Raw genomic sequence first — 25,536 nt, 5'->3', positions numbered from 1 at the left:
AGGAAATTGGGGAAGAAGGGAACAGGTTATGGAAGCTTTGAATTCCCAAGGAACTTATATTTATTCTTAAGGTGACAGAGCCACTAGAGTTTATTGGGGGTGGAGGGTGTTGGACCTGCATTTGAGGAAGATTACTTTTGACAGTTGATTGGAAGATGGGCTGGAGTGGGGGGCCCTGTGGCAGGTAGAGCAAACAGCAGGCAATTATAATAGTCCAAGCATCATAGCTTTGCCTTACCCTTGTGGCAGTGTCAGAGAAAAGGAGAAACATGTGAGAGATGTTACAAGGACAGAATGTGAGCATTTGATAACAGATTAATAATGGGGGAAGAAGGGGTTTGATGAGAATAAAGAGTTGAAGATGACACTATGGTGGTCGGTGTGGATGAGTGAAGGAATGATGGTGTCCTCAATAGTAATAAGTTGGAGGGAGGGTGGGCATGAGCTCAGTTTTGGACATGTTGTATTTAAGATGTCTTTGGGAGATCCAGTTCAAGATGTCTAATAGGCAGCTAGAGATACAAGACTGGAGGTCAGCAGAGGTTGGGGGTGGATTAGCACATTTGTGAATGTTCAGGATGGAAATAACTGAATGCATGGGAGCTGATGACATGACTAAATGAAATAGTATATAGAGAGAAGATGGCCCAGGTTAGGGCCAATGTTTGGCAGGCCTGACTCAAAGATCTAGCTGAGGGGAGATCAAATAGGGGAACAGGAAATAGAAAAAAACCTAGATAATAGAGTATAAAGGAGAGAGTGACAGTGTCAAAGGCCAAAGAGATCAAGGGAGCAGTCTGCTGAAGAACAGAAGGAACAGGAGCAAAGGTGTTTAAAGAAAAGGCATCTAAGTAATATGTAATGAGGGGAGAGAGAACCATTGCCTTGATTTTTTTTTTCAGTAAAATATGAAGGTTCTCAGACCTAGCCCAAGAGCTTCATAAGGCTTCATTTGCAGTCCTCTTGCACACTTGTCAGAAATATTTTTGTCCTGTTTATTCATACAATTATATACCCCTAAAATCAAATACATGCATTTGTTGAGTGCTTATTATGTTCCGGGCACTATGCTAAATCTGGGGAATACAAATTCAAGTAAAAAGACAGCCACTGCCCAAAAGAACTTTTCATCCTAACATAAGGAAGTACTGGCTGGCCACAGGGGAGGAAGGAATGGTATCTGCCTGGGGGCTATGTAGCACACAAATTCCTTCCCCACCCTTAATACTAGGGCTTTCTAGGCTTGGAGAGACTTAGATAAAATGATGTTAAGTGAAGTGAGTAGAACCAACATTGTACTTAACAAGATCATACAATAATCAATTCTGAAGCACGTGGCTCTTTTCAATAATGAGGTGATTCAGGCCAATGCCAATAGACTTGTGATGAAGAGAGCCATCTGCATCAAGAGAGATCTGTGGGGACTGAGTGTGGACCACAACATAGCATTTTCACTTTTTGTTGTTTGCATTTTTCTAATTTTTTTCCCTTTTTCATCTGATTTTCCTTATGCAGCGTGATGTGGAACTATGAATAGAAAAACTACACATTTAACATATGTTGGATTATTTGCTGTCTAGGGGAGGAGGTGGGAGGGAGAAAAAATTTGAAACACAAGGTTTTGAAAGGGTGAAATTTATGAATATGTCTTGAAAATAAAAAGGTTTTTTAAAAATAAAAATACTAGTGCTTTCTGTTGAAGGAACTTATCCTGTGAATATCTTGTTTGTACAGCATTTGTATGTTGTCTTCCCCATTAGATGGTGAGTTCCTTGAGGGCAGGGACTAAATAAATGCTGAATGACACAAAGAAGGCATCAAGGTGAGAGTGTGGTGAAGCACAACTGAGGTCCTTCCCAAAATGGTGGTCCTGGGGAGGAAACCACAGATGAGAACCTCAGGGCAGAGACTAATTGCTCTAAGGGCATGCCATTTTTTATCCTCCTTGGCACCAAGACCATCGTAGGCATTTAAAAAATGTTTGTGGAATTTACTTCACCATATTGGGTAACGTCTCACTATAATTAGGATTCATTCAGAAGCTTAAGTTTCCCAATCAGTATGTTTAGACAAGCCAATATTTTAAGAAGACCTTGACAATTCATTAAGAGCAGGGTTTCTTCAAACTTTGGAAGGCCTAAGGATGAATTTCAAGGTGAAGGGGAAATGGTCTATGAATCTGAATGGGAAATAAATTTTATCTGTAATTTCACTCACCTTTAACTGAAATTTTAACATTTCCTTCAGGTATGAATTTAAGTAACCAAACATTCTTCTGAGAAGAGGTCCATAGGCTTCACCAGCAAAACCCCTGATCAAGGGGCAAGAATGATTTTCTTCCTAACTCTTTCTTGCTTCCTTTCCCCCTTACACGGTCCTCCTCGCCATATGAAGAGCTCACAATTAGGGCAAGACAAGTATCAGGACTCATAGATATTAGGTATGCCAAATGACAGATTTCTCTAGCACTGCTCTAAACTCTCTTGTGTAAGCTACTTCTGCCAAGATCTCAAGGCTAGCAAAATATGTCTACTTAAAGAAGAGAAGGGAGAGGGGCCGGTGGCTGACAGCACTTCTCACACTGATCCTGACGTGGTCACTGATGTAAAAAATAGATTAGTAAACTACATGTCAAATCTTCAGGAGGACAAGCCCATAACTTAAAAGGAAGCACATGAGCTGTTGTTAGATAATTTTTACAGGTATATTCAACTCTTCATGATCTCATTTGAGGTTTTCTTGGCAAAGATACTGCAGTGGTTTGCTATTTCCCTCTCTAGCTCACTTTACAGATCTTAATGGTGTAGTGGAATGTACGAAGTTTAAGAAACTGTCAATGTCCCATAGCTTCCTTGACTAGCAGGCCAAATCTATTTAAAAATACACATGACAAATTCAAACTACAATTACCACACAATTTATTCAGAAGTTTTTAATGGTTAAAATGTGGGTGTCTTCTCCCTAAACAAATCACAACCTTCCACCCCCTACTGTCCAGCACACAGGATGTATACCCTGTATTTCTCTCTTCATTTACCACTCTGCTAAACAAGGTGGATCCAAGACATTACAGTGACTACTTTATAATACAAAGGACTACAAATGTACATGTTAAAATCCCTTTGAATCCCTTTCTGCTAAACAAGCTATTACTGAGCAACTAAGAAGCCTAGTGCCAAACATATTTTCTCCATCTGGAGTTGAGACTTTCCTAATTTTCTTTTTTCCTTTCAAACATGAAATCTGGACAGTTTTATTTGCTACCATTATTATATCTTGCTCCCCAAACAGAACAGGGGCATTCCTTTTTGAGAATGGCTATATTGACACACTTTCCTTTTAAAACTGATCTAAACACAACTTTAAGATGGACAGAAATGAGCCTCCCAACTATAGATCAGCCATGACCCTCTTGCACAGGCAAATTTACCAAACAGGTGCAAAATAATGCTTTAAGAATTATCAAAAGTTTAAAAAAAAATAATGTATTAATATGAAGCCTCCACAATTTTCTGATCAAGCAATATTCCTCTAGAGGTGGCAGCTGTAAAAGAGAAGGCACTTTGTGCTAATTTCAGGGTCTCTCATGGAGAGTACCCTATAGCAGATATGGATGAATGTGCTTATAGACATTACCCAGTGTCCTTTAGACACATTACATCCAATCCATGAGACCCTTTTTGAGGGAGGAAGGGTCTCTTAGAAAGGCATCTGAAAAGAAAAACAATTTGCAATCATGGTACCAAAGTGAAAAGTCTACCTAAAGTTGGGAAAGGAGAAATACAGAGGAAGTGAGAAGAAACAGCTACAAACAAGGACAAAGGTATCTCTGCACCATTCCAATAAGCTGATTCCTTAACTTCCTTCCAGAAGGATTGGAGGAGTCAGCATAAGCAGAGCAGCCAAGAGATGGCAGTGGCTAGTGCACCATTCCCTTGTTGAGTCCCAGGGTGGCCTTTGTGAATCTGCAAGTCTTCCAGCTGGGCTGGGTTTTTTTTTTCAGGGAAAGTGGGTTCCTATTGGCAGCATGACGAGGAGATGAGTCAGTGACTGGCTGGCCTGCCTGCCTGAGGGTTTTCACAAACAGCAGTGAAGAGGAAGTAGGGGCTTATTTTTTTTCCACATGATCCAGGACTCCTTGGCAATGCATAATGGCTTTTCTGGTTATCTAGCGGACCCAACTTGGGAGCCACTATTAACAACTCAAAAATGGAATATGACTATTTTAGTTCAGGGGGGCCAGGTGAATAATCAAGGCCTAAATGTATCTTTCTCCTAGTACCATAAGTAAAGTGCATCATCACAAATGGAAGCCATGAAGAAAAGTGAGAATACCATCAAAAATGGCAATGAGGGAGGGGTATCTAATGAGGCCTGGGAACATATTACCATCACTTCACACAACAGAGAAGCCAGACTGTGTCCTCCACTTTCATTATTGCTTGATTTCCTGGGAACTGCAAGGCTATTTAGCCACAATGGGAGGACAACCAGGAAGCCTGGCAAAGACACATCACAAAGACACGGGACTTGGTTGGGACTGGACAAGAATGAACTACAGGCTCAGTCATGTTGGATGACAGAATTTTCTTCACTCTAAAGAACTTCTGAGTACGTGTGAAACCGGCTCATCTTGCTTCTGAAGAAGCAAGACAGTTGTCTACAGCTGATACAGTAGAAATGTTTGGTTGGAGTCTTCAGATACCACAAAAGAAGAAAATCCACCTGTCACATTTCAGAAGGTTCAATGTTCACCAGGATAGAGCAGGTTCTGTAAAATCTCTTGGAAGCTCACAGTCTTTACACATGAGTGAGAGAGAAGAAGGCCCCAGGGCTGTACACAGAACCATGTTCCCCCAAACGGTCCCACTTCACTGCTGGCTATTTTCCTGCTTTCATATAGGAAGGTATTGCTCCTCGTGCTGTCAGGCCCTCAAAACGTTTGTAAGTGTAATTGATGAAGACCCAATCTTTGTTCTTGTAGTCCGTCTCTGGATGGTTACTTGTTGCCACTGGAACAAAAGAGAAACTGGGGTTGACTCATCTGCTGCCTAGATGCTCCCTCAACTTTGAACAATGTGGTATCCTCAAGAACTTAAAAATTTCTAAAGGGGAAACCTTACTTTGTTGTCCTGCAAGACACTATGTTTGGCTCTCATTTAAATTTTTATATTTAAGAATCATCTCCTAAAAATGACCCATGAAAGATAAAGTTGGCAGCTTTTGCTTTTAATTTCTGGCATTACAATTAAGTTTTAAAGCAAAGCAGGCCTTGAGAGCAGGACTTTAGAGGGGCTGACTGAGTTGTATTAATATGACAGTTTTATTCACTTCCAGTCACAAAAATAATAGGCTTTAAAGCTGGAAGATCATTTGTTTTAACCACTTTATTTTACAGATAAGGAAAAAGAGGCCCCAAGATCTGCAGTTAGCAGAGTCAATCAATCTTCAAATCCTAGGCTTTACCTTCAGTCCAGTTTTCTTTTTTCTAAAGCAGTAGCTATCAAACGCAAAAAAAAATAGGGCTGCTAAACAGTATATAAGGATCCCTGTAAGTGCACAAAAACTTAGAAAACTACACATTAACATTATCTATGTTCCGTTGTATTTTAACTTATTTTGTTAACTATTTCCCAACTACACTTTAATCTGGTTGAGTTGCTCTGGGATTAAGTTCAGTCATGTGCTTGATATCTCAGAACTAACTCACATCTTCATCCTTCCATATCCTTCAATGCATCACTGCACCCAGGGGCTAATATAGCTTGATGCTGAAGGAAACAATACTTAGGAAGGATTAAAAGAACTTTAGTTATTTGCTCTGCACCCTTATGGTTTGATTATTATTATTCCAAATTTGGGGGGAAACTGTGGCAACTGCTGGGAAAAATAAACTAAAAGGAAAGTAGAGAGCGTTGGTACCTGTTGGCTTAAGAATATCAGATTCAGGAAACTCATCGAAGTTTGAGGTGTCATCAATGCTCCTTATCTCAATTGATATTGCAGCAGGCCTCTCTCTGCCAAGAAAATATATATCAAGAATAATAAAATTGGTACAGTTATTCCTTCTACATTGCAACTTTTTCCATCAGTTTCAATATATTACAGGTCAGAATAAGAAATTAAATGAGAATTTTGGGATACTTTTATGAATGCCACAGATGATATACATGATGGCCAGAAATGACACAAAGCTTACAATCAAATCCTTACTCTAAATTTTACAATATGGTGCTGGAAACTCTCCATAAAAGATAAAGATAAAATTCAGATATTTTCCTCTGGTACAAAGAAAGAGCCAAAATGGGTAGGTAGATTTTTCAGATCATGGTTGATGCTGTATCCCAAACCCTCGCAATGTGGAAAGGGTATCTATAATGGTAGGGAGCAATATGATCAAAATGAGCTTCATTACTTTGATAAAAATTCTCCAGGAATTGCTTAGATCTAAATAAGAACAATTTATCTTGTCAACCTTAGGATTTGAACTAGGAAACCAAAGTCTGTACACAACAAAGGCACTCCTAATAGATGGCATGCACTTCCACTAGACCTGTGAAAATCAAGGAAGGGTAATGAAAATGCTCCACCTAAGTAAAACAAACTCTCAGATAACTCCTGATTAGGATTTTTCATGTTTATTGGGCAAGGCAAGGAGAGAAAGAGTAAATGAAAACCAAAACCACACTAGATATTACAATTTCTGTCCCTTTTACTATCAGTTAGAAAAGGATATAAGGGGCAAATGTGCATTTAACCTTGCTTCTCCCTCTGGCCCACCTTCTAGGTATGAGAAATCTAAAAAGAAGGCTATGGAAAGGAAAAGGAAAACCATAGATCTGGTTCATCTTCTTCTGAACCAAGAGCTACTTGCAACAGAAAGAAATGCCCGGAGGACTGATTCTTGAATACCAAGGTGTAGAAGAAAGCCTGATTTTTCAATTTATTCAATACCAAGTGTGTTCAATGCTGAACAGCCACTGAAGGCCTAAGCACCTCATGTTTCTGTAAACAACACTCTATCCTTGCCTCAAATCATATATATCTTTATTACTTCTTTTCTCTCTCCTACTCCTTTTTTTTCTTTTCCCCAAATATGTCTTAGGCCTAACAAATGCCTCACTTGCATTACTCTGACCTAATCATAGACCTCAATTTTTAAATTCAATTTCTGAATAAGTTTAACATTTCTCGAGCTTTATGTACTGGGTAATATCGAGATTACTTAGCTCTAAGTAAGAAATATTTTCTGAGTCTGATTCCTTATTCTAGGAAATCAATAATCTACTCATAGTTACTCCTTTAAACATAATCATATAGAATACAGATATCAAGAATGGCAGATTTCCACTCTTTGTAGGAATATAAATCCAAAATTTTTCAGATGATCTCTTCAAGCATATATCTTGGCAATGGTGTGAGTTAAATTTCCAAATAAGAACAAATTTCCTAAAAAGCCACATTGCATAAATGGTTTTCAACAGTATTACCTGATATGTTCCCAGTCAACTCCTTCAAAAAAGGGATTACTCTTAATTTCTTCAACTCCAGGTGCTCCAATTCTATGTTCCCATTCACAACAGAATCTAAAAAATAAAGCTCATATGCATTCTCTTTCTCTTCCACATATAGATGTGTATATATAGACATATATACACATACATATTTGTATATGTATGGGTATATGCATGCAGGTGCACCCACACATACACACGCATAAAAACACACACACACACATACACACTCATTATGAACTAAACTTAAGACTTAATTGGTAGAAGGAACTCCCAATGAAAAAACTCTCCTATCAAAGCAGATCAGCATCTGTTCTGCAACTTCTGGTCTTAAAAGAGTTGTTGGGTGAAATGCCTAAGATCACACATCTAGTGCATATCAGAGGCAAGATTTAAACCCAGGTCTTCCTGAGTTAGAAAGTAACACTCTATCCACTATGCCATAATACCTTTATCATTTTTTTTTTTTTGCCTTTATCATTAGAGATGATTTTTTTCATTTCCTTCTTTAAAAGAATGAATTAAATGTTAAACTTGCAATTTGATTCTTAAGCACCAAAGACTCTAAAGAACTTTCTCTAATGGATACCTTAAGATAAGATCCTTGGCTTTTTCAGAGATTGGAACTTCTGGAGGAAAAGTAAGTGTTTCTTTCCAATTCATCACCTTCTTATAAGTTTCTTGAGGAGTCTCAGAACAAAAAGGAGGATAACCTGGAAAAAGAAAAAGAATATGAGGGTGTCTGTCCAAAGTTTGATATTTCCAAACTGACTAATTATGATCACTTTCCCTAACTGCTAATAATCACAAACTTTAACTAAACTTAATATTGTATCTTGCTATGGCACAGAAGATTCCCATTGATAATGGAAAAATCTGATCTATCACACTTTCTCAGAATTCCTGAACCAGCAGGGCTGTTGTTGCCCTCTTTGATGCAGCTAGGGAGAAACCAATCAAAAATTGAGGGTGATGATCTTTCTTGTTCAACAAGATAACTGTATAAATATGTATACGTATATTGTATTTAACATATACTTTAACATATTTAACATGTAAGGGATACTTGCCATCTAGGGGAGGGGGTGGAGGGAAGGAGAGGAAAAACTGAAATAGAAAATTTTTTAAGGCTCAATATTAAAATTATCCATGTATATGTTTTGTATATAAAAAGCTATTAAAACAAACAAACAAACAAAAACCTTAGGGTGAGAAAAGAAAGAAGGAAGTAATTAGCCCAGGAGAGAAAAACCCAAACTACTGAAACAGAAATGAAGCAATACTAAGGGGAGGTCATTCTTATGTGGAAATAGAACACAGAACTTAAGTAGGTCTGGGAAGAAAGTCCAGGGTTTAAGATGACCTTCATTTCTCAGTCCAAAGACTCGTGACAATGATGCACACATAAGCATGTTCTTATCCACTACCTATTGTTCCTTCACAATTTTACTCCATCTACATATATCCTCACCCAGATAACTACCTAGTCAAAGAAAAATACTATCACTCAAAAGACCACACCTGGAAACATTCATCTTTATCCAGGTGTATATGTTTGTGTATATACACATATATTCAGTATGCAACCCCGAACACAGAATTAAAACTGGTGGGGAATATATATATATAGTAGTTTCATAAATGAAAACGAGATGAATAAATATAAAGATGAATGAAGGTAAAGGATAAGTGGAACTATATCCACTAAATTCCTCCATAGAAAGCAAGTGCTTTATAAGCTTACGTGAATGAAAAGAATAGAGAGATAAATGAATGAAAAAAGAGATTGAGAAATAATGTGAAGTCCAAAAGCAACCACTAAGAATAATCACATGAACAAGGGACTAGTCCAAGATTTGTCTCAATTTGAGAAATCAGTAGGAGGAATTTTTACCACTGCAGCCAAAAGGGATATATATGCAAAAGGGACCCCTAAGATTTTCCTAAGAGATAATTGATTCTAAGGTCACTGGGGAATCTTCTTTAGTCAGATATAATCAGTTTCTCAGATATTATGTAACTTACCAATGAGCATTTCATACATGATAACCCCAAGAGACCACCAATCACAGAGCTTATTGTATCCAGTTTGCATAAACACTTCAGGAGCAATGTAATCTGGAGTACCCACTGTGGAGAAGGCCTGAAATATTTATCAAAGGTCAGAGGAAAATGCAGAGGGTAAACACATCCATTGTCATCCTAACCTAAGCAAAGGACCTCATGTATCAAGTTTTTTATTTGCCCAGTACATTTTTTTAAACTTCAGGTTTGTTACTGAGAGGGAAATTTTCCCAAATAAGCCTAAAAACTGGTAATTTACTGAGTCCAGAGGATTCTTGGTAATGATAAGAAAATAGTAGAGTGGAAAGACTACTAGCTCTGAAGTTGGAATATCTGGATTCAAATTCCACTTCTAACATTTAGTGGTACCTGTGTGAGCTTGGGCAGCTTCCTTGACTTCCCTGGATCTCAGCTCCCATATTTCTAAATGATAAGGTTGGAGGAGATGGCTTTAGAGGTCCCTTCTGACTCTGTATCTTGGATCTTATGAAATTATTAGTTTCTTAGAAGTCAAAAGGCTTAGCTTTTGGTAGTAACATTTATGTCTAAAAGTTTCATTTTAAGATATGACTGAGCATTTACTCCTCCTGTACTTATTTAGAAAACCTAAATGCTGTATTTAAAATGTTTTGTCCATATGAAAGGCATGTTTTCTAAATCACAATTGGTTGGTACCAATAAGCTACTAAGAAGTATATCTGCGTATTTAAGGGAAAAATTGCTTTGTTTTGTTTCAAGTTCATCATAAATTTTAGGCTTGATATTTACAGATTAAGTAAGAAAAGTAGATATTTGCAATGCCAACTGCAGATAAGAGAAACTAGAATAGGTGTCCTCTGTTTTAAAGAATAGATATGTTTCAACAAAGTTGACAGTAAATGAAATTCTATTTTCCCTAGTGACTTACATTATATAATTAAAGTATTCCTTTAGAAAATAAAACCTTTTTACTAGACAACTGAATACTCTTGGTAAAGATGGTGACTAGACTTGTAGAATGTATGATTACAGAGCTAGTTAACAGCAGGTTTATATTGGGAGATGTACTCACCATCTAAGAGTTCACTTTTCTTTAGGCTATGTCTCTAACTTTGAAATCTTTCCCCTCCATTATTTGAGCAATCCTTCTTCCTCAGAACATGCTTGGCAATTTTTATCATGCAAAGATCTGCTTCATCTTGACATTCACAATTTCTAAAACTTTATTCTCTTTCTCTTCTTACTCATAATAGTTTTAGTTTAACCTTTATTATAGTCATCTAAACCATATGCTATATGCTAGTCTGTATGGTTAATTCATATCAAAGCTTCAGATTATATAAATCAAATGAGTTTCTCTGCTTGACCACTTTTACGTATTTTACAGAAATGAGTTTACTGAGAGCAATGGACACATATGTATTTGACTTTTGGAATCACTTTGGGAAAACTTTCATTTTCATTCTTATTCCTTCATCCCTTAAGTATATACTATATATATAGTATATAAGCAAGGATATTCACCTACTTCCAAGTGGTTGAAAAGACACCCTGGGATGCTCATATTTCAAACACACACACACACGAATGCATATATATATGTGCATGTGCGCACAGACACACACACACACACACACACACACACACACACACACACACACACACTCCTCCCTTCCTCCCTCTCTGTCTCTGTCTGTCTCTTTCTCAGCTTGAGACAACTGGGGAAAATGATAGTGGAGTAAAGGAAGTTATTCTGCGGCTACTAGACTGTCTCTTGTTATACATTAGCTTAAAGCCTATACCTAGCTTGTAGACTAGCCGGATTTGACCGGAAAGGTCAAAAGATAAAGTTCTATGCCCTGGTTTGATAAGACTTAGCAGGTGGCATGGCTTCAGCTCTAAAACAGGATATTATGAGGATCTTAGCCATCTGTTCTCTATTTCAACTAAGAAGGGAGAAAAGTGCCATTGCCCTAAATAATAGCATGAAGGATTTGATTTACATGTAAAAAAAGATTTTTAAGTACTAAGAGTTGTCTAATTCTGCAAGAGGAAACTGCAAAATCTTTCTGGGCAAGCTAGAAGTGGCTCCTAGGCTATACTTCATGGATCTCAAAGGCTAATTTTAGTATTTGTACTTAATGACTCAAACACTTAACAAGTGCTTACTATATATAAAGGCCTCTACAAGGGACTAAAAATAAAAAAACTGAACAATACATTGTCCTTGCTTGTATGAAACTCAGAATGAACACATTTTAAAAATTAACACAGTGGAATAAAGTTGAATTTGGGGTCTTTAATTACAATACTGTAAGAAACAATGACTGAAAAATATAAACAGAAGATTTATATGAACCGATACAAAGTAAAGCAAGCAGAACAAGGAAAAACAACATGGGCAACAATTCTAACAACATAAAACAACAAAACAGAAACTTAAGGCTGTGTAATTATAAAAAGTCTAGTCCCAGGGAAGAGATGAAAAAATATCCTCAGCAAAGGTAACGAATGGATGGTGGGGAGGAGCCACTGTATGCAGACCATAATGTACATAGTCATGTTCAGATAAGTGCTGGTTAATTTTGTTCAACTGCCTTTTCTCTCTTACTCTTATTTTCCCTTTACAAGGGTCTGGAAAGTCCATATATTTGGAAATGAAGGTGATGTTAAAGCAAAAGACTATTTTTTAAAGAAAAGATTTTAAGAGGGGCTTCCTCATCCTGTTAGATGTAAAATAAACTTCCAGTTAATCTGCACTGTCTGTGTAGCAGACTTTATGGTAATAAAGAGCTTCTTTAGCACATTATGCCTCTGACATATATTCTCCTTAAATTCATAGCTGAATCACAATTAGACAGGAAGTTTAGCTATTTATTTACTTAGAAATTAATTTCAATTCAGTCCTTTCCAAGCAACCACTGAAAGGTAGCCTTTATAAAATTTTGCTTTTGAGGATCAGATTTAACTTTAAAAGCCACTAGGCTAACATTTTTATTTTGGAGATAACTGAAGCTGTGTAAATAACATCTCATGCCAATTTCTAGCTCTCAATTAATTCTGAGCTGTGGAAAGAAGAGACAATCACAAACACCAAAGTTCCAAACATCTATAAATTATTTATCAAAATCCTTCTTGAATTTATTTTTCATTTTGAACACCAGCTCAAGTAAAGAATTCCCAATGCTTGTTCAGAATTCATCAAATAATATGTCCCAAAGATTACTTACTAGCTGACGTCTATTTCTTTTCCAAGTTTCTGCTTTCCTTTTGGAATTCATGTTCTGGAAAGCTAGATATAGGAAAAAATTACCATGAAACCAGATTCTGACAGCTTTATCTCACCTTTAGTTTTCAAATTCTTTTTAAGAGGTACTTTAAAGTTCTGCTAATTTGACTCACCAGTAACTAAACCCTAATCCTACTTTTTTTTTTTTGTGGCAGACTATAAAATCAGGGTTCTCTGAAAATCAAATTCTCTATATTCAGAATTTTCAATAATTCAGATGCATAGAATGACAGATTATGAAAAGAAATAAATTCTATTTCCCAAGTCTTTATTTCTTAGAGATCACCTGTCCAAGCCCCTACCAGAAGCAAAAATCCCTTTTACAATATTTTGGACAAGAAGTCATCTAATCTGAATTTGTCTTCTATGACCCATGCAAAGGTAGAGAACAAGAATATAAATAAATTGCTAAATTGGGGGGGTTAGGAGGAATCTATCTGTAACAGGTCTACAGATAATCTAACGTTAATACCATCAAAGTTTCTGAACATATGAGATTTCATGAGCATTCATTACTGTACTATAGTTCATATGGACAATAACCCTGCCATGTGATTTACACAGCTAAGCTACATATAGAGACACTAAATGAATATAAAATTTTAAATAACTTTTCCTTTTTGAAAATTTTCAGGGTTTCATTTATAGGAAAGGAAGACCTAAATTAAATTATTTTAAAAACCCAAACAAACCTAAACTAAAGACTCTGAAATTAAAGATACATTAAAATCTAACTTCAGGAATTTAGGCTATAAGCTTCAAAAGAGCAGGGACTCAGTCACCTAAATTCTGATCCCCTCAGACAGTGCTCTGCACATAATAGGCATTTAATAAATATTTAATGAACAAAAGATAAACATCAAAGAGAAAAGAAAGTAAGAAATTAAGGAAGAGAAAGCAAGATTAAGAAAAACAAATAAAACTTCTGGGTAAAATTTGCTTAAAGCTTTTTTCCATTTAAGATTCATATAGGAATTTTAATCTGTCAGCCTACCTGGGCAACTCATTTAACCTATGTTTGTCTCAATTTCCTCATGTGTAAAATAGGAATAATCACAGTACTTACTCTCAAGGGTTGTTGTGAGGATTAAATGAGATACTAACTATAGAAAACTTAGCACAGTGCCTGGAACATAATAAGCACTATATAAATATTAACGATATTTGTTGTTATTTTGAGGATCAAATTAGGTGATAATGCTAAAATGCTTACTTTAGCACAGTGCCTGGCTCACCACTAAATGTATACTGGGAACTTGCTCAGTTCTACTATTATTTGTACACCATGATGAAGTATGGGAATAAACTTTAGTGGCAAAAACAAATTTTAAAAATTAACTTGCCTTTTACTTATGAATACCTATTTATAACTTATTATTGTTATTTTATCTAAAGTACAATCACATTAAAAAAATTAACTCAGAACCACTTTTACCAGCCCTTCTTTATTAAATTAGTGAGGTTTTATTATAAAGTATGAAGGGAACATATACACTCACTTGATAAGTCTTTATTTTAAGTACTTATTTGATACCTGAGGATCACATACTATCTCCTCCAACACTTTCTGAGCTCCTTGAAAGAACTTTTTGCCTTCCTTCTTAATATTGCTTATTGATTTGACTTTATCAAGATAAAATGCTTGCAACTTGAACTGAACAATGCTTGGTAATACTAGGAGCCACTGACCTGATTTTCCCCTCGTGCTTTTTGCCCATGATCCTCCCCAGTCATCTGAAAAATGGATAGGCAAAGGCACTTCTTATGAATCCACTTGTCTCATACATTCATAGGTTATGGAACTAAAGCTGGAATGGCCCAAAGGTCACCTAACCTCCTTACTTTGCAGTAACACTGAGTTACTCTGATCCTGGGAGTATCAGAGACAAGAGTTTATAACCCCACATTCACACAACAGGTCATCTATGTCAAATTGCTTTCCAGAATCTAAACAGCATAACTGAAAGCAAAACCTGAGGAAAAAAAATGCTTCTCTTTCATGAGTACACCTACACAAGATAACGAAACTGACTTTCTCAACTTAACCACTTTATGTTAACTCTTTGTGAGCAATTCTTATGAGGTTTTAGAAACTTACTGAAGTCACTGGGAAGACTGTGATTCAAATTCCTATAAAATTCTGTCCTATGAGCTTTCTTTAGTCCTGTGCAGAGGCCAAAGTCAGAAAGCTTCACATGACCCTAAGGAGAAAACAACAAGGCAAATGAAGACCAGAAATAATAAAGAAAACAACAGAAAATGACCTGTACCTGTAATGCCATTACAATGAAGTGAATAGGTGATGATTTTTTAAAAATGAATCTAATTTCTGAAGAATTCAGATAAACAACCTAGACAACAAGCTTATGTCAAGCAAACTGATATTATATTATTCAGCAGTTTTTTCAATGTGTCAGGACATGGCAAACACTTTAACAGTAAAATCTTAAGATCTCTGGAACCTTTAGAAAATGAATTATTTTTGATGGCCAAATTTTCCAAAAGGCTGGAAAACATTAGCTTTTTTTTTTTTAGTCTGATAAGAACTAACGTGTTATTTAACCAAAACTTTTTATCATGAACCTCACTTCTGCATCTTAAACAGCATATTAATATAATTTAATAATATCTTGATGACTCTTGGTCATCATTAGAAATATTAATTTGAATTAATTAGAAATAATTAATTCATTATAACAAATTGTAATTCAGTCTTACTACCAGGAGCTGTTGACATTTGTCTCTACACAAGATAGTTCCAAACTGCTCTGAGTTCTTGGGTAGACTTTTTATGGTTTCTTTCTCTTTTGCTGGCAAGCTTCTAGTTGCCACTTTTCATTGTTATCTGTATGTTTTTGCGTCAGACCTCCTTTTATATTTGTTTCTTCACAAATGCTATGCATTTTGAAGATCATAAAAGTAAATTTATTAGAGCTGGACACAGGTTAAGACTAAACAGAGTGTTTGTGAGTGCCTGAAGGTTTTGCTATGAGTTAGAGATGTACATGGGTTTTCAGGCACAGCTTTTGATCTATTTCCTGTCTTGACTGTGGCTCTGAATAAGTGAAATGTTATTAAATATCTAATAATACCTAATCAGTACAATAATATCATCTTTTGGGCCTCTCATAATTTGCCAAAACCAGAAATGGCCTTTTATCTTTCAAAACTATATTCAAACTAGGTCCTTCAACCAGTTCCCATATCCTATTTACTACAAGTAGGATTGGTGTTAAAGCACAAATAATTTAAATTATTCTTACATACCTTGCTATCCAAAAGGAGGTTATCTGGTTTGATGTCTCTATGAATAAATCCAAGTTGATGAATTGAGTCTATTGCTAACACTGTTTCTGCTATGTAGAACTGAGTCTCCTCTTCAGTCAGAGTATCTTTTTTCATCAATAAGGTCATCATGTCACCTAGAAAAAGACACAAAACAACCACACACAAAAACAAAAAATGAATAAGACCCGATTATCTGACTTTTGCTCCTGCTACTTCTAGTAGTTATCTAATGAAAGGAGCCCCAGACGTGGGGCCAGGAAATCAGAGGTCAAATCTTGGTTTAGCTTCATACTAAATTCTATGAGTTTGAGCAAAGCACTCATCTCTTTGAACATCAGTTTCATCTACAAAATGGAAGCAATAAAACCTTCCCCACCTCAGAGTTATTATGGGGATTAAACTGCAGAAGATAGGCAACATGCTGAATCAACCATAAAATTTACATAAATTTGAACAGTTGGCCATTCTGTTCTATGGTCACACAGTTGGAATAACAAGTACTTTTCTGTGTTCTGAAATTCATTTGCACTTCAAGCTTAGGGTGGAAATGTAAGTATTGCTTAAAAGATTTAAAGAAAAAAAGATATTACTCTAAAATGCAAAATGGCTTTTGCTATTAAATTAACTAAATTCGTTCATAGGGCTGGGATTCTGATTTAGAATACCAAAGGAATTTCTTATGACTTTAATGAGGTGTTAAGAGTTGTTAAATGTGCGTCATGTTTATTCTAAGGGGTCTTGTGTGGATTTTCTGCATAAGGGTCCAGAGCAGAATTATCACAAATGGTCACAATTCGATTCCTCTCTTTTTAAGCACACACATACATATATATATAACATTAAACAGTATTTCCACAAAGATTATAAACATGTGTGCAATTAGGCAAATATGTGAATATTCTTCATTTTTAAGGATGTTCCCTGAATTTTTGTTCACAACTCTGAATTGGGACATCAAACAAAAAACACAAAGTTGGCACTCACATAAATGTTAGTTGACAAAATTAAAAATGAATGATAAAAATAGTAAACTACATATTGGGATCTTAAAAAAAAAATTGGTTCCATAGACACATATTTAATACTTGTCAAATTTACTAATTTTCAGTTTCATAAGAAGCCATATTAAAGGTGAATAAAGTTACACTGTCTACAATATTATGAAAATATAAAAATTTTACCAGTCAAAAGTTAATTTCCTTTAAGTTTCTGTGAAGTCAAAGTTTTGTTATTTCTTTTTTTCTTTTTTAACAAGCAAAAGGGCAAATAGAAAATTCCAACCCCAAATCAGGAGTAAGAACAAAGCAAAAATTAGGAAAATATGCACAGAAAGTACATTTCAAGCTAAGAGTAAGAGATGAAATACACAGTATAGAATTTATATGTGATTATAGCAAAAGCAGCAATAATCAAGAGGGGAAAAACCTTGGATTTGAAGTCAGTACCATGCTATTTTCTATAATTTATCTCATCCACAATTTAGAAGGAGAGGAAAATTACTTGTGGAGCAAAAAAGATTAAAAACGATTATTAAATGATCCAAGTCCTTCCTTTTTTTCTGATCAGATCTTGAAAAATCTGATCCCCGCCAGTCAATGCTATGAGCTGCCCATATGGCAGGTGACAATCCTTCAAACACATTTAGGCATACTTCAGCAACATGGCCCTGGTATCACTGAGGAGTGAAGCTAACCACACTCAAAAACATTCAGGTGATCAGGGGATTCAAGCAGAGGACTTGGTACATAGAGCCCAAATCCACTTAGACAATGCCAGATGCAGTGTCCAAAGAATGTGAAGAAAACTATGGGGAGGGGATTAGGAAGAACACAGGGGAACTGAAGACATGAGACTGAAGGGAGTGGAAAGAGCAGAACTGTCGGCAGGTGAAGAAGAGTTAAAACCAAGATCGAATGCCAATGATAGCTGGACCTCTTCAAATTCCTAAGCATCATATAAAAAAAAAAATTTTTTTAATTTTTTTTTTTTTTTTTTTGGCAAGGCACTTGGGGATGAATGACCAGCCCAGTGTTATGTCACATGACTAATAAATATCAAGTGCCTGAGGTCAAAGATGAACTCAAGTCCCCCTGACTCCAGGGCTGATGCTCTATCCACTGCACCATCTGTCCCACTCACATCAATTTTTAAAATGTCTCTATCTTACTATGTGCCAATACACTTTCTTAATTTTCACTGATTGTTACTAAAATACAAACAATAACAAGATGGGAATCTTAAGTAAAAATTATTGTTAGCAAATATTGCTTTTATTTTGCTCTAGGAAATAAAAATGCTATTTTCTTTTCCCCAAGAAAACCTGCTGAAAGCTCATCTGCCCACTGGGGAGTAACTCATGTTCATTAAAACATGTGCTATCAGCCTACTGTCACTGAAGTTTACTTCTGATTTGTCTGGAAGATGTACATCTTGGATAAGGTAAAGTTTGGTGCTTATGAATATGCAAACTTCTAGCTGTCAGTCTGGATAGTCATTAATTAGGTTTTTAAAGGTGTATTTCAAATAATTGTGTAGCACTGGACCTGTTACTTGGGGACTTATAAAATGATTCTCACTGGCAGGAAATCATATAGAAAGGGGACCCCAGTAAACACCTATTTTTAAAAATGGAATATCCATCTGAAATCATCAAAATGGATGAGAAAGTGACTTTTGTGGCACTAAGATTATAGAGAGCAATTCAACCCAACTGGACAGGTTAGTGTCCTCCTTTATAAACCTAAAAAAAAAAAAAAAAAAAAAAAAAAAAAAGATACAGAGAGTACCTTTAGTGAGCACAATGAGAAGTAGGAAGGAGGGTTAATTGGTGAGAGAGAAAACAGCCACAGAACAAAAAGGAAAAATGACCTTTTCATCATCAAGTAATTACCTCCAGGCAGGAACTCCATGATTAGGTAGAGGTTTAGCTTATCCTGAAAACTATAGAACATTTTCACAACCCACAAACTGTCTGCCTCCACTAGAATGTCACGCTCCGCACGAATGTGGCCAACCTGGAGGTATATGCATTTGATTAATGACAAGCCTTGCTCTGCTTTATTAGATGCATTTTTGTTCAAACAATTCAAGCACCGTTTGAAGATTCAGTTGTGAAATGATGCAAGAGGGAATGGACTTCTGCTGAAAGCAGTCAAACCTCCCAACCCCCCATTGGAAATATTGAGATACCGACTTGAAGGTCCTTCAGTAATGACGGCTTGATGGATGAAAAGGAGGGAAAAAAACAATAGCCATACAGGTGGTTTTTAAGCAGATCACAATTCACAAAAGAATCCATTGCTCTAATAGGGACTTTTCAGTTAGAATTGTCCAATAACTGCCATTATTTTTCCCAGGGACTCTTCTTCCAAAGCAATCCTTAGCAATGGGAATAAGACTGGGGCTCTTTGGATAACTTCCAATTCAAAGTAAAGAAATGGAATGAGAAACTTCCTCCTTAAAAATATGATTGTGAATCAGCACTTTATAAGTCTTCAAGTATTAGTGCTTGACTAGTTTGAGTCTACATTTACAGAAGGGACTCAACAACTGATTACTGAACTCAAGTGAAAGATCTGAGCTAGGCCCAGAGCCAATGTCTACATTCCAGCTTAGAACATTTGTCTTTTAATCTCAACATACTATCTCTGAAAGCTTAAGTTTCAAAATGTGTTCCTTGATAGAAATGTGATATTTGGGGCAGAGTACCTTAGAGGACCACAGTAAAAAATATGGAAAAATTCAAAACAGATAAAGGGAAGGATGGACCAAGGAAAAACTTTATTTTCTTAGTTTCCCTTTTTCTTCTTGTCCTTTACACTTTTAAATATATCAAATTTGTTAATTTATGAGCAAATTGAACATGTATTTCTGTGCTCCCTAACTAACAAAGTTATCTTAAAAACATGTCAAGTACATATACTTTCATTTTTAGTTTTTCTTCCTCCTTTTCTCAAAAGTTTCAAAAATGTGAAATACCAATTCCATGACTAGGAAAGATAGAGATGGAGAATGAAGACGGAAAGGGCATCACCACTAAAGACTGAATTTCTTTCCTTCCTAATTTCTATCCTATGTATATTTGACTTCAGTACTATCTTAAGGTTTGAGTGATGCTACATAGACCTCAGAGAATCCCATTACAGTATAATTTTTTAGAATATGACATGGAAAGAATCTTATCTTTTCCTGAAGGAAAGTCACTCTATCTCCATAGGTATTGGATACTTCCTTTTGTATCTTTGGGTTCCTACTTATTCTATGAATCAGAATGGAAAGAGAGGTGAAGGCTTTTGATCCCTCTCCCTGGTTCCCTGTATGCCTCTTGGGAAATACTACAACTCCTAGCCATTTCTATATATAGCCACAGAAATCCTGTTAAGTTAAGAAAGGGCAGGCAGGTCATTACTACTATCCTCTTGTCCTACTCTGTGGCTAAAGCAGCAGTGAAGCTCTCAAGAGGTAAAGGCAGGATATGAAGAAATGAAGAACTAGTGGTCAGTCTTCTAAAACAACATAAAAATCAGGTAAAGTGATAGGGTTTTTATGTCCCTTTACCTGCAATATACTGGTGTTTTACTACATATAGCTCTTTCTCTTAAAGTAGAAAAAAATGCAAAGAAATTGTGTTAACACTTTACCTAGTTTGCTTTCTGACTAGCATGACAGAACTCTAAACCACAGAGAACACATCTAGTCTTGTTATCAGTTGGCCAAAAACTGGACTCCTTTTTCCCTTGTAAAAAATACTACCAATGCCTCTAGCAAACAAGTTTCTATGCATCAAAACCATTATTGTAAATGGAGAAGCAGGAAATAAAATGTTTAGTTTTCTTCATAGTTATGTTGCAAGCATATCTTTTGTATGCAGAGATGGTTCTACTGATTTACTGATTATGCCAATTGTTTTTTTTGACAGAAGTAATGACTTTCTACTAATTTCTACTAATTACATGCTAGCTTAGTCAAAAACTAGCGAACTGGATATTCCTTCTAGCTCTAAAAAAAATTTGAGTCTCTAACAAGTACCTGAAAGACAACTGGCCGGGGGAGTGGTAAAGTCTGTGGCCTAGACACAGCAATGATACCCAGTCTATGCAAATATGAAAGTCTTGATCTGGGCCCCATCAGCCCAGCATTCTAACAACTCAGCTAAGAAGACACAAATACATCTCATGGAATTCTAATTTTAATTAGTATTTCTATTAACCAACACAACATCATCAATAGGAAAACAGGCCAATGCAATGCAATGGAAAGAAAACATTATACCTGCAAATATAATTCCTGCCTTCAAATACCAGGGTTATTACTCATTAGAGCTAGAGCCATGAGTAAGGCCCTGACCTCTCCTGGGTTCCTTATTTGTGAAATGGGACTAAAATTTCTTGCTCTGTCTATCTAATGGGACTTTTATGAGGAGAGTATTTGAGAAACAGAAATTGCTCTATAAATGTGAAATATTAGGACTGTAATGAACCTACTAAAGGGTTGTTATACATTATTCTCCATTATATATTTCAGTCTTCATACTTAACAGATACACTCATTGTACCAAAGTGAATTACTATACCCAAAGAAGACAAACATTTGGGTAAAGGCATATTTAGCTGTGTTAACTATATAATGATTTATAACATGAATAAAGAAATGAATGAGCTGAGGGTTTGGTTGTTTTTTACATATTTATTTTAAAGTTATTTTTTGAACTGGTATCTTTTGATTTGGAAAAAGTTGTTACTACATGAAACTATGTCCCTGATAGGAAATATGAATGTGAAACAAATACATACTTGTAAAATACAAACATACTTTCATTTAAAAATCAATGCAAAAACTCTCATTTTAATTTGGTAGGATTTTTTAAAATTATGTACAATAAGAAATAGTTACACAAATCCCCCAACACAAATTAATTGCACCCATGAGCATTGTGAAAATTTTATCGTTCTAGTAATTATCTGGTCTTTGCTGCAGTTATCTCTACCAGCTATTGGATACTCAACACTACACAAGTAGCAAATCATAGATTAGTTTAAACATACTCCACAGAGATGAGTTTTATGTCAAGTTCATTTTTGGCAGAATTTGAAAATTGCTGCTGAGGGAATTGATAGCATATGGCACTAAGAGAGGAAAACTCCATTTCTAGAAAATCTTCAATAACCTAGAGCTTAACAAAATTTTAAGTGTAAGTTGGATTAAATTCTTCATCCTCCTTACACACATCTTCTCCAGAACCATACAGGAGCGAATGAGAAAGAGTCCTTGTCCCTTCCCCAAGAGCCCTTCCATGAAGCTATGATCTTCAGCAAATTCTTTGCTCCAACTTTGCCATATGGACTTCCAGCATGCAGATGTACATCATGGACTACCAAAGTCTAACCTCAGATGGCCAACTTCTTCCTATGACACACTTAGCCAAAAAAACTTAGAAGTGTGAGTTAATTAAAATAAGTTCTCATTCAAATTTATCTTTTTAAAAAAACTGCAAATTTCATTTCAAATTCTAATAGTTTATTCTCATAGTTACAATACTTGTACTTTTACTGATCAGTTTTCAAGATGGAGTTTGATTTTGGATATAAAGAATTCAATCATGAAAGAAAGATTAACATGGTTACTCCAGCATGTGTTCATTATACTTCTCAACTCCATTGACAAACTTAAGTCCAAACCTTAATTTGTATGTACTCAAGGAAATAAAATGGGATAGACAGACTCAAAATCCCAATTCCTAACTCCTTGCTCTCAGTTACAAAAACTACATATAAAGAAGTTCAAACATTAAGAAGCTGCTTGCTACTAGCTCTCTCCCAAATCAGGTCTCACACTTAATTTTTAGTTCAAATGACAAGTATTGATGTGTTATGATTAATTAACTAGCTACAGTTATTTACACCTTTACCTTTTAACATACTGACACAATAGGAACTATTTGCTTTAAAAATCTGTACATAGAAATATTTGTTCATTTAAAATTGTATACACTGTAATACAAACATTAGAGAAAAAATTCATTTGAATTTACAATCAAGTTGAGAAGCTTCTAACAACAAATACTCACATAACCCAAATAGTAATAGCTGCAGTTTCTTCTTACCTGCTCTTTTTCAAGCATATCCGCTTTGCGAAGTATTTTCATAGCATACACATGGCCTGTATCTTTCTTCTGAACAAGCCTCACCTGAAGAATTGTAAAGGAAATACAAAATCACAACAAACCACAGTTAATTTTTTAAAATATCATAAGAAGTAATTTTAATATTTAAAGAGAAAGTATTTGTCTTACATCATCAAAGAAATGCTATATTTACTTAAAATTCTGCTCAATCACTTAAAGTTCAACAAAAATACTATACTCCCTTTTCTCCCTAAGCCTAGCCAGTAATAATCTTTCCCAGAACTGGCACAGCATTGTGTTTTATCCAGTTTTAATGGATATATCTATTATTATTATTATTATTGGTATCCAAACTATAATTATGACAAAGATCTTGATTTGTTTAAATTTTTTCCTCCCCAGTACTGCCTACTTGACAAAAAATCCATTTATCAGATACAAAAACTAACACATAAGAATACTGGCAAATAACATGAATTTCAATCACCTTTCATATATCTGCCTGACTAAAATCTAATTTGGGTTTTAAACACTTCAAATAAGAAATAGACCACCCTTATCCCCTAGACCAACTTATTTAATGATTTTTATCACTGATTATAACCTAGTTCATGTTCTTCATTCCTGCCAAGAAGACTATTTAACATGTCTTGTGAATGAGTCTCACCACTCTGGGCTATTCCAAATGCTATGCTGCCTACCTGCAATATCTTCTCTCCCCCTTCCTTCTCCCCTCCACCAAACTATGGCCTTCCATATGGCCTTCAGGGACTGAAAGTAAGGATGGTTTCTTCTCTTTCCTATGGGTTAAATAACAAATGATTTCATTTCCCTACTATGACCACATGTAATTCTCTTCCATACATTCTATTAAGTAAGGAAATCTTACTGATTTAAATGCTAATCTACTAGGTTGAGGAAAGGGGTTAGAAATGGGGAAATGCAGCACTACCATGAACAGCTCTGACCAAACACAAATGGCTACTATGACAAATGAGAATGACTTTCTGGGAGTCTGAAGTTGTGAAAGAAAATAAAAGCACAAGAGGAAACAGAGGAATCAGAATGCTGATGTGGGCAACAGTAAGAAGCCAGTTGCTTACCCAAGGCATGGCTATCAGAATTGAATTATAAGAAAAACTGAGCACCACGGAATTAATACTTTTGCATCGTGGTGTTGGAAAATACTTTTGAGAGTCTCCTGGACAGCAAGGAGGTCAAATCAGTCAATACTTAAAAGAAATTAATTCAGAATATTCACTAGATGCTCAAATACTAAAGCTAAAGTTTAAATACTTTGGCCATATATTGAGATGAAATCATAAAAAAGACTCTGATATTGGGAAAGATTGAAGGCAAAAGGGAAAGGGAGGTGATGATTGGGTAGACAGTGTCATGAAAACAATGAACAAGAACTTTTAAGAGACAGTGGAGGACAAAAGGGTCTGACATGTCAATGGGGTCACAAGAGTCAGATACAATTGAACAACTGATCAACATGGCCTGAGGATGATAGATAAAGCAATTCTACCTCTTGATTTATACCCTGTTTTCCCCCCACCCCTGATATTATCCTAAATAGCTTTGAAGCCCTTATGTACAACCATTATTATATTTGTTGAACAGTTGCATTTTTACCTCACCAAATGCTCCTCTGCCTATTACTTTCAAGGACTCGAAGTCTTCCAGTCCAAGTCTTGTTCTTTTTAATCGAAGAAACTCTGTTTCCTTCCGAGCATGTGCTGATCTCCTGAGTCGCTTCTAAATGGTTAAATTAGGGGAATAAAATTAGAATTCTGCAACTTCAACAAAATTAACCCAATAGTCAATAGTAAATGACTCATCTATATGTATGGACCAAGGGTTAATGTTGTTCATTATCATTTTCAATCATCCCTCCCCCTGTTTATTAACAAAATGACAGTATCCCACATTTGGACAGCTCACAGAGCCTTTTAATAATAAAGAACTAGGGGACACCTTAGAAACCCTGGCATTCATCTTCTTCATTTTACTGAGGAGGAACAAGGGTTGCAAACAATATTTCCTCCTATTCAACGCCACCTAGAAAGTGAAGTCCTCACAATACTCAATAGAAACAAATTTATAATAAAATACATTAGAAAACAAATTTAGAGACTAGACCTAACACTTTTAAACAGCCTCTTTCAGGACTAAATTTATCCATTATATCCACACATTCTATTTTTCTAATTAAAGGGTAAACAATGAGAAACATTTCATTTACCTCAATAGGAGGTTAAAGAAAGAGATATATG

At 35.6% G+C, this 25,536-nt stretch overlaps 1 protein-coding gene across 2 annotated transcripts in view; it reads right to left on the bottom strand.

Annotated features, from left to right (window-relative positions):
• Positions 1-2,901: 2,901 nt before the first annotated feature.
• STK38 (serine/threonine kinase 38) overlaps positions 2,902-25,536 on the bottom strand; it is a 34,873-nt gene continuing 12,238 nt past the window's right edge. For both annotated transcript variants that reach the window (XM_074311108.1, XM_074311110.1), the window contains exons 4-14: positions 24,896-25,018; positions 23,237-23,320; positions 19,025-19,148; positions 16,114-16,268; positions 14,945-15,047; positions 12,788-12,849; positions 9,540-9,657; positions 8,104-8,227; positions 7,491-7,586; positions 5,923-6,017; positions 2,902-5,012 (exon numbers count right to left, since the gene is read on the bottom strand). In XM_074311108.1, the coding sequence (XP_074167209.1) occupies positions 4,882-5,012; positions 5,923-6,017; positions 7,491-7,586; positions 8,104-8,227; positions 9,540-9,657; positions 12,788-12,849; positions 14,945-15,047; positions 16,114-16,268; positions 19,025-19,148; positions 23,237-23,320; positions 24,896-25,018 (1,215 nt within the window). In that variant the 3' untranslated portion in view covers positions 2,902-4,881. The remainder of the gene's footprint in view (positions 5,013-5,922; positions 6,018-7,490; positions 7,587-8,103; positions 8,228-9,539; positions 9,658-12,787; positions 12,850-14,944; positions 15,048-16,113; positions 16,269-19,024; positions 19,149-23,236; positions 23,321-24,895; positions 25,019-25,536) is intronic.

The sequence above is a fragment of the Sminthopsis crassicaudata genome, chromosome 4 (assembly GCF_048593235.1).
Source record: "Sminthopsis crassicaudata isolate SCR6 chromosome 4, ASM4859323v1, whole genome shotgun sequence".
NCBI lineage: Eukaryota > Metazoa > Chordata > Mammalia > Dasyuromorphia > Dasyuridae > Sminthopsis > Sminthopsis crassicaudata.
The sequence above is the reverse complement of the archived record's forward strand: the minus strand, read 5'-3'. Positions and strand labels throughout refer to the sequence as shown.